We start from the raw sequence: 15078 nt of genomic DNA on the forward strand, positions 1-15078 counted from the left end.
AAGAACAGGAACAAAAGTGTTTCTTTTTTTTTTGAGCAAAAAGAAATAAACTGCTAAAAAAATTAAATGGTAGGTGAGGGTAAGCAAAAACAATGTAAAGTAGAACTCTGTGGTGGTGAGGGCAAAGAGATGGAGGTGTATACAATAGAAAACTGTTCAAGTGTTTAGTGAGATTTAGAGGTATAAAGTGAATTAAGTAGTTTGTATGTGCATGATGTATGTATATGTGTGTGTATATGTGTATGTGCTACAGTGACAAAAAGTGAGGAGAAATTTTGGGAACTGCTATGAACATTTAAAGCTGTCTCAAGTGAAAGCAGCAGCAATATTGAGCAGGTAGAATAATAATGATGATGATAAAAAGAACTGGTGGATGGTGAGAGTTGGTGGAGAATAATATTGCTGACTGTTCTCAATTTAGGGGGAGGATTGTTTGGTAATGTGTACGTGCGCTTGCGTACATGTGTGATTTTTATTTTATTTTATTTTTTATTTTTAATCAATTCAGAAAAGATAAAACAGAAACAAGAAGAATTGTCTTTCAGATTAAACAGATAAAGAAGAAAAAAAAAACAACGGAAAGAAAAAGAGATAAATTGTATTGATTGCAAATAGAAGGTAAAAAAAAGATAAACAAAAAACAAAAAATAAACAATTCATTGCATTTCATGTGCTTTTGTGTGTTTATGTGTATATGTACAAGTGTGTGTGTGTGTGTGTGTGTGTGTGTGTAAAAATTTAATGTAAATATTTCTATTGCCTTCCTCCACACTCCACCAACCACCACCACCACAAGGGTTCTTAGAATCCAACACTTTTAGATCTGATTTCTTAGTAGGAAGTGGATAAGAAATGAATCTCCTACTGGATAAGATGCCAGTCTATTGTGCAAATCATATACCAGTCCTTTTGTGTTAATTAGGTGAACTTGAAGCATGTTTCTAATGAAGCGTAATATATTCATCCAACCTATACCAGCATGAGTTGGATGAAGCATAATGTATTCATCCAACTCATGCCAGCAATGACACAAATGGACATAAAGACAAACAAAATACATACATGCGTTTATGTATACACGCAGAAGAACAATTTTGAATCAAAATCTGTAAAATACACTCGTTAACAAACTCTATCTGACCTGGAACAGTCTGTAATATTGTCTTCCATTGATGCCCACCACCCTTACTTCTTCCCATTATTGTTTTACCATGTTAGAACAATAGTGTGTAGGGTATAGCTGTGTGTGTGTGTGTGTGTGTGTGTGTTTTTGAATGAATACATATCTGCCTTCATATTTGACACTGCTTGGCAAAACACTGTCTGTATCTATGCCGTTATCTAGCAGTGCAATAAATAGGTATTGCTGAAATATGTACTGGGTGTGAAGGCTTGTGGCTCAGTGGTTAGGATATTTGGCTTACAGTCATAAGGTCCTGGGTTCAATTCCTGGCTGTGTGTAGTGTCTTTGAGCAACGCACTTTATTTCCCGTTAAAAACGAGTTGTACCTATATTTCAAAAACCAGCCTTGTCACATTCTGTGTCAATCATCCTGAGAGCTACATTATGGGTACATGTGTATCAGCCACTTGCACATTAATTTGATAAGCAGGGTGTTCCATGGATTGGATCAACTGGAACTCAACATAACTGGAAGAGTGTCAGTACAGTGGGGGATGTGACTGACTGAAGCTCTTCAAGGTGGTACTCCAGCAAGAGTACCATATCTATCAAGTGGTGGGTATTAAGTTTGGCATAGCCCGGGTTAATACTGGTTGAATCCAATCTTAATGCATACTGATCTGGCAATTCCATAGAAGCACATAAAAGAGCAAGATTAGCACTAAATCAGTGGTTCTTCCCTTGATTACCATTTTATTCTGGTGGACCTGATAGACATTCAGTGTTTAAAAACTAGGTGGCGAGGTGGCAAAAACGTTAGCACACCGAGCGAAATGCTTAGTGGTATTTCGTCTGTCTTTACGTTCTGAGTTCAAATTCTGCCGAGGTTGACTTTGCCTTTCAACGTTTCGGGGTCAATAAATTAAGTACCAGTTGCGTATTGCGGTTGATCTAATCAACTGGCCTCCTCCCCAAACAATTTCGGGCCTTGTGCCTAGAGTAGAAAAAATGTTTAAAAACTAGTATTATAAGATACTTCTTTCATAATTCCTATTTTGAATTTTACATGTTCTCTTGTGTAAATTTGCAATAGCACTCTCCCTGAGAGAACATGTTTCAATAACCAGAAACCTGTTAAACATTGTAAAATATTAGACAAACAACTTAGCTGTTTATTGTTTCTTGCAATAAATACATCCAAATCAAAATTTTTCGGTGGGCTCTTGAAATACTGCTGTGGATCCCCAATTTACTATTTTGCTTGCTTGGAGCCCACCAAAATCTTATATGGACCCTGGTTGAGAACCACTGCTCTAGCAGGACAAATATGACTGAAGTGATCAACCATTAGTTTTAATGAGAATTAAATTAAAAGAATTTTGGCATGAGAATGTTTTGTAAAACAATATGTAAGTGAAACTTAGAACATAAAACAGCTAATAATTATCTCATAAATATGAGACAAAAGAATAGCAACAAGTACAAAGGAATAGCTTTGCTTATTATTATTATTATTATTATTATTATTATTATTATTATTGTTATTGTTATTGCTATTTCAGAGAGTAGTTAAACCAAGAATCCACTTCAAAAGTTTGCAAGAACATAAGAGCTGCTAAGATAAGGAAAACAGAAAATGGTTTTTAAAAGGAATTCTAAGAAAATATGAAAAAAATGGAAAGAGAAAAAAAGAGGGTGTGCAGAGTTGAGAGAGAAAGAGAGATGGGGGAAGGGGTGCATGGAGTTTTGAGTTGTGTATTTTGTGAGTGAGATGGTGTGGAAGTTGTTAGAAGTTACCAGCTTGTGTTGGAAGGAACAAACAATCCAAGCAAAAGACAAAGGGAAGAGAAAATAACTGGTATGAAGATGTAGTGACAGATATTTTTCACATGTGTGTCTGTGTGTGTGTGTGAATACTACACATATGGAGAGAGAAAGAGGATGGAGGAGAGAGAATCAGGGTGGTTAGGTTTGTTTGGAAGGAGGTAGTGTGGTGGTGGTAGTGGTGGTGATAATAGTGGAGAGGTATAGGTGGATGGGATCAAAGCAATATCAGACAGTAGTCTGTAGGGCTGCCCAAATGAGCTGATTTTTGTGCCAAACATTTCAACATGTGATACTGCTTACTGTTGGTGGTCACTGATTAATGGCAAGCACACACACACACACACAGAGTCTGAGAAAACAGTTGGAAAACTTTAAAAAAAAAAAAGCAACCCCCCCCCCCACCAAAAAAAAAAACAAAGGCTCCATCCCTTCACCCATTTCTAACTCAAGCTGGCTGTTTATTTATTTATTTTTTTCCCTTAGACTTTTCAGAAGATTCTTATTTTCAGTGAAAACAAGATAAAGAAAAGCTGATTTGAAAGGAAATTTAGCATTTGTCTTTAGTTTAAATTTCTTATTTTTAGTTCAAGTTTCTTTTATGAGAGTTGCCAGCAGCATTTTTCAAGAATTTTAAATTAGTTCTGCAGGTCTTATTTACAGTTCAAGTTTGGTAAATAAATAAAAAAAAGTAATCATATACACACACACACAAAGAGAGAGAGATGGGGTGTTGTATATTTCTCTAAGCTTGAAGTATTGACAGGTGTTGGGAGTGGTCGAATTCCTTACAAAAGGCTTGAAAACCTTTGAATTTTTAAATTGTCCCCAGGGAATCATGGCCAGCTGACTAAATAGAAGACTAATTTCCTGCAACTGTGGCCATCACACAACATGGACATTAAGCTATCTTTAGCAAAAGTCAAAAGATGAATTCAAGTGTTTGATTGTAGAAAAAGATCTTTCAAAAGCAGTTTCGACTGATTTGCTGACATCTTTTACTGCAACCATGCTGGAGCATCACCTTAAACCTTTAGCATTCAAGTTACTCTGTCAAGTGCAATGATTTTTCATTCACATTGTTTTCCATTAATTTTGCATTTATTTTGTGACTGTATATGTTTAGAACAGCATTGAAGGATAAGTGTGATAGGCTGGATCTGGCTGGTTAGAACATAAAACAGGTAACATATCTGGACCAGATATGGCTGGTTTAAATGCTAGGAGGTTAAAGAACTTTAGTCAAATAAATCGACCCCAGTACATTTCTTTAATGCCTGGTACTTATTCTATTGGCATCTTTTGCCGAATTGCTAAGTCACAGTGATATAAACACACCAATACCAGTTTTCAAATGGTGATGTGGGACAGACAGACACAAAGATACACACACATTGGGCTTCCTTTAGTTTCTGTCTACCAAATCTACTCACAAGGCTTTGGTCTGCCCAAGGCATCAACCAGTGGGACTGAACCTGGAAACATGTGCTTGGGAAGCAAACTTCTTACCACACAGCCACACCTGCAATTCTATTAACTACACAAGAGTCAGTTTACACTCAAGACTGACTTCCAATTAAGAAATAGGACATTAATCCTTTTGACACTTATCTAAGACTGCTTTTGGTTCAATGATACAAACAACCTGTTTAATCCTTTAGCTTTTAACCTGGCCACAATCAACCCAAAATATTCTACCTATTTGATGCTCAAGCTGGTCAGGTCTTGTCTCTCACACCTAACCTACAATGTCATTCTAAGAATAAACAATAACCCTCATCAAAATCTGGGAGCTACAAAATAATATATAATGATATCGAAACAATGAGAGTAAATCAGCATTTCGCTTGACAGAATAATCTGAATGCAAAAGAGCTAATGTGATTTAAACTGAAACTTGCCTTTAAAATTTCATGTTACTCTGTTTCAAATGCCATTTTAATAATGGCAAAGTTATTTTATTTAAATTCTTTATTATTTTCTAAATAAATTAAAAATGGAGGCAGTGTAGTTTAACAGAAATATGGTAACGGAAAATGAGAAATTAATATAATTTTTAAGGGTCTTTCAGAATTAAGTTTATATTACTGCATCACACACACACAAACTAGATGATAAGTAGAAAATAAGTAATGTTTTAAACGTATTAAAGTTTTAATGAATTCATCATAGATTTATGCAGTATCTTTAGAGAATAAACATTGACATTGAGTTTATCAGTAAAAACTGGAAAGTACACACACACACACACAGAAAATATATACATACACCTGTATGTATTCACATACATATATACACACACACATTTCCTATACACAGCAACACACGCATTCATATACATACATATACAGATATGTAATACACACATGTAAGTTGATAAGCCATATCTTCATCTAAATGATCAAATCAACATTCTTAGGCTTACTAATAAGACCAAACAACAGCAACAAGAAGAAGTCCAAGTCCAAATAGCAGTGTATTACTACTACTACCGCCACTACCACCACTACCACCAGCAGCAGTAGTAGTAGTAATAGTACATCAGTAGAGATTAGATAAGAGAAAAACAGATCAAATCAGGCTGGAGGTTCATGTTTTAATTTACTGGTTTGGAAGTGAAAGGCCAACGGAAAAAGTTCTAATAATACATTACTAAATCAATGACTCATACTTCAGACCTCGACCTCCTCTTTAATTCAGCTCTTCTCTCATTACAAGTATATATAAACAATTACAATCATGTCTAATCCTATACACTAGATTGATTGCTCTGGCAAGATTTATTATATTATAATGCATTTTCAAAGACTCATCAGTTTTTGTGTTCATTCGTGAAACCATATTCCTCAATCATAGCTTTATCTTGTATCATGATCAACTTGAGATTATTTCTTTAATTCGTCCAGTCCTAACATTTCTGTCCACACAAAAACTCTTCCAACCCAAAAGCTACTCTACCAAACACATTGGGTTATCTTATATGAATTTAAATACTGCATTTCTAAGCACGCTGAATGACATCTGTGATCGTGTCCATCCTGCTCTTGCTTGTCTTGCATGACAGTGGACACCCTTCCCTCTTCATTTCATCTTTAACCTCTCCATCATTGCTTTATATGCAGAAACCGTTTAAGAAATTTGGTAATTATGCATTTGACATGAACAGGAAGAAATGCAAAGAATTGTGAAGGTCAGTCAGCTCCATCTATCCATCCTAATTATGATATTAATGCAAACATGGACTGAAGGCTTAAATTGATGAGAGAAAGGCTTACTTGCCAACATTAGTTATGCATGACATCTGTCTCAAACTTTAATTATAGCACTGTTACTCAGAGTAGTTATAGCAATGGTGTTTAGAATAGTTTTAGTATTAATAATAGTTATAATACTGATATAAGAGTGCTTATAATACTGGTATTAAGAGTGATTATAGAGGTGATAGGAGAGAAGCAGTAGTACTGATATAAGGACCTTTATCTTCTACCATCTACTTGTTTCCGTTAGTAGACTGTAGCCATGCCAGAAGAATTTTTTAGCTGAATGAATCGACCCAGGTACTTATTTTTTCTTGAAGCCTGGTACTTATTCTATCAGTCTCTTTTGCTGAACCACTAAGTTACAGGACTGTAAACATACCAACACCAGTTGTCATGCAATGGTGGACACTGTCTACCAAATTCCTTCACAAGGCTTTGGTCAGCCAAAGGCTTTAGTGGAAGACACTTGGCCAAGATTCCATGCAGTGGGACTGAACCCAGAACCATGTGGTTGAGAAGGAACTTCTTACCACACAGCCACAAATGTTTGTAGGATCAATACTAGAGTAGTCATAAATCTATGGTCAGCTCCATGTCTTAAACTTGTGGCTTTTACCATATTTTAATCCCTGCAGCTACCTGCAACACCTAAAATCCGTGATAACAAACCCAAACTTCTTTATTCCTCAACCCGTCTCAATAAATGTCTTGAGTAGGGAGTTTTATGGGAGGGAAGGGACGTCTGTCTGCATTTTAATTTTAAGAAAGCTTAGTAACCAACAAGGCATGTTTTGAATGAAATACAATTAAATCCTGTTATAAGCAATTCATTTACAGACAACAATAGGGATTATTGCAAGTTAGTCATAAAGATAACAGGATTAACTAAATGACATGCAACATTTGAAATTAAAATGAACAGCAAAAATAAAAAAAAGGAGTCATAAAGTGTCTACTCACAAGTGAAGTTGTTCAAGACTATAATTCTTTCCAAAATATGGCATTTCAGCAAGGTTATTATAACTAAGTTTCCTGCAAAGAAATAACAAAAGGAATAAAATTTAAAATATAAAAAAAAGTAGCAGAATTTATTTAAATACATACTGTATATGATGGCATAACCCTACCCCAAGAAAAACATACAGGTATATTAGATGCACCTTAATTCCAGTAGTGCATATTCAGAGAAAAAGAAAGTTTTTAGTTCATTAACTCATAACCTTTTAAGCATTCGAACTGGCCATACCAGGCCCAAATATTCATGTTTTGTGTTCAAACTGATCAGATCAGGCCTCTCACAACTATCCTGCAATGTCATTCTAAAAGTAAACAATTATATCATTGAAATCTGAAATCTATGAGATGATGCATGAATAATTCAAAACAATTTGAATGAATAAGCACTACATATGATGGAGTAATGTGAATGTTAAAGGGTTAAGCATTCCGATTACTGCCAAATGTAATGTTTATTCATTCATATTGTTTTGAATTAATTATGCATTATCCTGGTAGGTTTGAGATTTCAATGATGTGTCTGTTTATCTTTAGGATGACATTGTAGGGTAGTTGTGAGTGGCTGGATCTGGATGGTTGTAGCATAAAACATGAATATTTGGGCTGGGCATGGCTGGTTTAAATGTTAAAGCATGTGATTAGGTCTATCTTAGCATATAGGACATGGGGTGATTTTTTTTGCAACGTTTGTTTAAAACAAAAAAAAGTGTGTCGTGTAAGCCACTAAGTGCGGTACTGTGAATATAATAAAATAATTGTAAAGCTGATCGTCCACAATGCATATCAATATGAATGTAGTAGAACTTCAGGACTAAAATGATAATAATAATAATAATAAAAAAAAAAAGACAAATTAATAGAAATAGAAATGTTATTTCTTTTTGCGTTTCTTTCTCTTTTGATGATGTCAAAAAAAATTATGTTAAGTGCAAAATTCTTGAAGTTTTGAGGCAGGTATTAAGAACCTGAATCTTTCAAACAAACTTATTTGAGATGGTGAATCTTAGAGTCTGTATAATGTGAGTAATAACAAAGAAATATGTAAGCATTGCTCATGAAAACCAGAAAAACGAAGTGGTTCTCAACCATTCTTTTGTCTATGGGCTCTTTTGATTCCTATTTTACTCAACTGGACTCTCATAGCCATTTGACATTTAAAAAAAAAATCCCGTTATATTTTTATAATTAAATGTTATGAGGAATTATATAAAATAAAATTGTAAAAATGTTTTGTGAATTGTAGAAGTATAATCAATTGTAGTAAAGATCGTTTGCTAACATAACATGGCAGTCCTGGTTTAGGACTAATGATGCTGTAATTTAGCCCCAGGAGACATTGTCTCCAGCTGGCTATACGACACAATCTGTGTCCTTATATTTTCGAACAAGGGAATCTAGCAACCCCAACTCAGCTCAAAACGATATCTGTGTATTGCGATTTCTGGGTTATTTCCCTTCATCAGCACAGAATAATTGTTCGGCTAGAGGTGGCACTGCCAAATTCCCGTTCAAACTATATAGTTTTCAAAGTGACAACTAGTCACTGATTTATAAATTTGAAAATTACTATTACTGTTCGAAAATATAAGGATACATCGTGTCGTATAGCCAGCTGGAGACGATGTCTCCTGGGGCTAAATTACAGCAACATAAGTCCTAAACCAGGACTGCCATGTTATGTTGGCAAACAATCTTTACTACAAAATACTGTTGCTGAATATCTCATGTTGTGAGATTTAAAAATAGTAATTTTCATATTATCAATTGATTGCACATAATTTTTAACAACTAAATCTTATATGGATCCACAAGGGTAATGTGTACCCTGGTTGAGAACCACTGACAGAAAGTAAAAGAAACTGATATTGACAATGGAAAAAATGTTGAACTTAAAATTCTCTCAAGACTACATTTCTAACAAGAATATATAAACTGCCCTACGTTTTGTAGTTTCACAAGCTGCATGGTGACCTCACTAGTGTAGGTGACATGGAAAAAGAAAATGCACCCAGTACATATTGTAAAGTGGCTAGAATTAGGAAGGGCATCAAGCTGTAGGAACCATGTAGCACAATGCAATCCTTGGACCAATTGGATCCCGTTAAACCATCTGACCCAGGCTAGCATGGAAAATATATATTAAATGAGGATATGTAAAAGCACCCATTACACTCTTGGAGTGGTTGGTGTTAAGAAGGGCATCCAGCCATAGAAACTATTGCCAAATCAGACTGGAGTCTGGTACAGCCCCTCAGCTTACCAGCCCTGGTCAAACCGTTCAACCCATGCCAGCATGGACAACGGATGTAAAATGATGATGATGATATATGCATACAAAGAATTCATAAGATCATTACTGCGTTCTAAATAAATAAATAATTGATGGTGGTGGTGGTCATGGTGATGAGACAGTGAACAGTCAGCGTAGCTAAATCTCATTAGAAATCAACTAACTTCAGCCAGATGACAACCAATCAAAATCTAGTGACAAATTCATTGAGGCAATATGGTTTATTGGTGAATGTTCATATATGGAAGCTATCCTCTTGACTAAATCCACATCCTTTGCTGAATTATATCACCGTCATACAAGAGTCATGGTCAAAACTTAGGGTAGAATTTCACAAATGACACAAAGGAATGACACTTGATTTTGCCATGTCAAGTCAAATCTACAAACTATTTAATTAGAGTTAAAATGGCAAAGGAGAAGGCCAAGATTAGTTTCAGAGATATTGGAACTAAGTTAAAACTATGGGAGTAGTTTCAAATGTGAGTGGTGGGAGAGAGTGTATATAATAGTTTCAGCCATTGAACAGTGGCCATGCTGGAGCATCAGTTTCAAGGGTTTTTAGTCTATCACTCCGATACATATTCATTCAAATACATATTCTGTTGGTCTTGTTTGCAGAACCATTAAGTTATTTGGATGTAAACAAGTAGTGGTGGAAATGGTGGTAGGGTGACAAACACTAACACAAACACACATGACAAGCTTCCACCCAGTTTCCATCTGCCAATTCCCTCACAAGGCATTGGCCAACCTGTGGTTATAATAAAATACACTTGCCAAAGTGCCAAGCTGTGTGATTGAACTCAAAACCACATGGTTGCAAAGCAAGCTTCTTGACTTCACTACCAATCTGTACCTATTAAATTGCTAAGGTATGCTTTTTTTATACAACACCAATAAGCATAAAGACATACACCATCTTCAGCACAGTTTCCATCTAAACAAACTTAACTCATGTGGTTGTGAAGCAATTTCCTTAAATAAATGGAGTATTCCTGCACGTACATATCTGAATTTTTAAAATTCCATTTCTCCCTTTTTTTATTAAATGTATTTCTAGAAAGATCTACTTCTTTCTGGTCATTATTTACTATAAGATTAAGGTAATGAACTGGCGGAGTTGTTAGCACAATGGGCAAAATGCTCAGCAGCATTTTATCTGTCTTGATGATCTGTGTTCAAATTCTGACAAGGTTGACTTTGCCTTTCTTCCTTTATTGGTTGATAAAATGAATACCAGTTGAGCACTGGGGTCAATGTAATTGACTTACCCCACCCTCGAATTTGCTGGCATTGTGCCAAAATTTGAAACCATTATTAGCTACAAAATTAAACAGCAACTTTTGTCTTTTTCCATTTATTACCCAACCTTGTGGTCTTGTGTTCAATCCCACAGCATGGCACCTTAGGCAAGTGTTATCTGTTATAGCAGACTAAAGTTTTGAATGGATTTGGCTGATGGAAACTGAAAGAAGCCTACCATATATATGTGTGTGTGTGTGCATATGCATGTGTGTACCCATGTAAAGACATCACCTGATGTCTGTAACTGATTATCATCATGATGTGAGTCAAGTTATTTCCAATCTTCCATGAAAAGTATGCCAAGCCATGAGAAAATATTAAACCTGTCTGAAAGCAGGTGATGGCTGGTGTTAGAAAGGGCATCCAGACATAGAAAATCTGTCTGAAAAAATTCTGTCAGACCCATGCAAGCGTGGAAAAGTGGATGTTATATGATGGTGATGATAAAAGGATCTTCAAAAATGATCCTTTTTGGAGAAAAAATTCTTATTTTAAATGGATTTTATATAAATAATGAAAATTGCACAGAAAATTGGACAGAAAACAGCTCAGTTTCAGTGGGTGACCACCACTAGTAAGCTGAGTCTAGTGATGATACTAAATTCTCATCTATTAACAACTGGAGTAAATGCGCTTCATACAGTCATCTGATAACAAGTCGTACACAGTGAGAATGAAGATATTAATAGACCAGCAGAATATACTGATATCCACATAAATCTCAATATTTAGTGACCAGAAAAGACAAAAAAGAAAAAAAGAAATATACAAACACAAAACAAATACCATAAAAATTTATTGACATACTATATAATACTTTAAACAAAATAATAAAAAAATAACATTGAAAAACTGAAGCATTTTATATTAGATTAGATAAATCATGAGAGATGTGAATGTTTCATAATTTAGTTTAATTGGAGGGGAGGGGGAAGACAAATACAAATGATATTATTCATAAAATTGGTTACAACAACAAAACAACAACAAAACTTTGAACATATTAGTTACTGAATATGATATTTACATAAGTTCGAGATAAAAATTAAGAACTACTTCCTAAAATGGATTTCAATAGGTTAGCGAAGGTTAGAAGAATCATGAGAAAGTCATTTATCAATTGGCTATGGCTAATTTCATCAATCACAATGCTGTTAAATACTGACACCACAGCTATAACAGCTGAGAATGCGGGAGTTATTGGCATTTTAGAGAATGGTTTTGGTACTTCTGCTAATGCTGAAGCATTCTGGGATATCACGAATTAATAACTTGCAGCACTGTCGCATTTAAAAAAACACTACGACAAAACACTGGAGCTTTTTTTTAATTTGGAAATCTTCTGCATTTGATGGCATAAAAGATGCATGGGTGTATTAGATGCACCCTAAGATGCAGCAGTGTACATTCACGAAAAATAAGTTTTTAGTACATTAAAGCTTGTAAATATAGGCCTAACTTCACATATTGGACCCAGGGTGATTTGAGACGTATTCTGGAAATAAAAAAGTGTTTCTTAGTTGCACTATCTTATGCTAGAGGACATTGATGGAAACTGTCTGACAAACCAGAAGTTTTTTAAATGCAAATATACAAAGAGAGGCGAGAGAGAGAGAGAGAGAAAAAGAAAAAAGAAGAGGAAAGAAAGAGAAAAGAGAATGGAACAATGTTAAGAATATTTTGGATCAAACATAAAACTAATGAAGTGCTACAACTTGCAAACAGAAAAAGGTCACTACTCTCAACTATTAAAAAAAACAAATGAAGCTAAAATACTTTGGTCACATAGTAAGAGCACTAGGTGTACAAAGGCTATTATGAGAAGTAAAGATAAATTGCAAATACTTGAGAGGAAGACTTAGGACAAACTGGTTTGATAACATCAAGGACTAAACTACACTACCACAGAGTGATTGTGTAAGAATAGCAGAGAAAAAGAGCTGAATGGAGATCCTTGATATTGAACTTGCTGAAAGCAGAGGACACCCCAATGATGCTGACTCAATATTGAGCAGCTGGTATTGGATAGGGTAGGATGTTGTCGGCCTTGAAGGGATGTTGATGGTCACTTAAAAACAATTCATTGTCACTTTCAACAAATATAATAGAAAGTGAATTGCACTGAAAGCTGAAGGAACTAAAACCCACAATAGCAATAATGGTAATTAATACGGAGCAATTAACTTACACTAACAACATACAATAATATATATACAGTACAAATAATAACACAATAATTACAATAATAACATGATTGCACTGACAAATGCAAACATGTCAACACACATATACACCTCACTAGCCATTAATAACAGTGAGCTGTATGGCTTCCCTGGGAAACAAAACAGTTTCTCAACTTTGTGTGTGTGACAAACAGAAAGTGAATCAAAATGAATATGAGCTCAACATTAGAGAGGAAAATAAATACAGGAAAACACTGATTTTCAACCAAAATGTGTAACAAGTACAAGTATGTAGGGTACACTCATGTGTCATATTGGATCACAACATTTCAAAGGTTGAAATATTATATTCTGGCTTTGAGGGGGTTTTGTAAAGTAGTTTTGATTATGTGAAGAATGTGTGGTCACCATGAAATATTATTTGCAGTTACAAAGTCTATCAATTGTATAGTGTTCTGAAGATTTTAGTTGCAGGCTGTACATGCGTAACAAGTATTTTTGCGGTGGAATTCTGTAGTGTGTTATGTTTTGGAATTGTTGAGTACCTGTTTAAGATCAGTGTATGTACACACAACTCACTATTATTATCATTACTTGAACATTTCAGTGTATCCTGGGTGTTTTTGACATGTCACCAAGTAACTTGCAATACAGAAAATGAAAAAGCTTTCTTGACAAGGTGGGGTTGTATTTGAGAGGGTGGGGCAGCACTTTATGCCAGGTGTTAGGATTAAGATATGACAGAGAGAAAAATGCAGTGGCTCTTGCTGAGCTACTGAAGAGCTTCCACAAGATTGCGTGACCAGCTAGAAATATGGCTTTGTCATGCTAAAATCACACCCTAATCTCATAAAAACCAATGGTAGCATTTGAAAGTCTAAGCTATGTCTGAAATGATAAAAATAAGACACGGATAGTTACAACTAGAGCACTTTTGATCACAGATCTGCTTGATCAAAGCTGATATGGAGCTTAACAGTACCAATAATGGGTATAATACTCAATGCCAAATCTACAATATTACAAAGTTATATTTGAAAAAGAAATCTAAGGGACCAAGGTAGGGGAGCACTTTCTAAATGGATAAAAGGAAAATTTAAATTTAAAAAAAAAAATGTAAACTATATAAAGAACATTAAAAAGATTCATTCTATGAAACAACACCGAGTATATCTGGGATGTATAAACTTGCCAATCTCTATACCTCACTTGCTTTCATTTACGCCATTGATAGTTTAAAATGAACAATAAGTGTTTTACGTCCATAAATACTAGCTAATTTCTAGTTTCTGTTTCATTTAGTATAATTAACCCTGTTATCAATGACACTGAAATTAACTTCAATTGGTTAAATACTTCTACACAGCTCAAGATAATTGTTGAGTTAACACTGTTTTGCTTTATTTATTCAGCAACTCTGGCAATGAAAATGTATGGTAATAAAGCTGATAGAGTGGAAAATAAGTGTTTGTTTAAATATCTATTACTTTGCTTTACAACAACAACAACAGTAATACTTGTGCTTGTCTTCTGAGTGTGTGCACATACATTGGTGAGGAAAAAATGTCAAATAAATGTATGATAAGCTTAACTAAATCAGTTATGAATTATCATTTTCCAGTTTTAACTAAGAAAATGTCAGTGAAAAATAAACACACACACATACATATATATATATGCACACACACACACACATAGACATATACACACTTGTATTTTCTATTTGCAAGATTTTTGATGTGAATTTGTGTGTTGAAACAAATTCTGTTGTGTCTTGGGAGGGTCATTATGCCAATAATAATTAACACATGCACTGGTTCAATATCACTTCTTTACTGTTAGTCAATCGGTTAAATATCTGAACAACTACTCAACTGTTTGTTTAATGTTTTGGCTAAACAATCAATTGGTTGCTTGTTTGCCAAAATCCATTCGTCACTATTTATGACTTCATCCATAACATGCTTCCACTCAAGATCAACCTTGAATGATGTTGAACTAGTGTGTATATTTATTAATATAAGCATAATGACCCTCCTGCATATACATATATATACACATATATATATATAT

General features: G+C 34.6%; 1 protein-coding gene across 1 annotated transcript in view; it reads right to left on the reverse strand.

The window, feature by feature from the left end:
- Positions 1-15078, reverse strand: part of LOC106876991 (leucine-rich repeats and immunoglobulin-like domains protein 2) — a 155069-nt gene that overhangs the window by 83286 nt on the left and 56705 nt on the right. The window contains exon 4 of the mRNA XM_052971872.1: positions 7168-7239. Within this exon, the coding sequence (XP_052827832.1) occupies positions 7168-7239 (72 nt within the window). The remainder of the gene's footprint in view (positions 1-7167; positions 7240-15078) is intronic.

The sequence above is a fragment of the Octopus bimaculoides genome, chromosome 11 (genome assembly GCF_001194135.2).
Source record: "Octopus bimaculoides isolate UCB-OBI-ISO-001 chromosome 11, ASM119413v2, whole genome shotgun sequence".
NCBI lineage: Eukaryota > Metazoa > Mollusca > Cephalopoda > Octopoda > Octopodidae > Octopus > Octopus bimaculoides.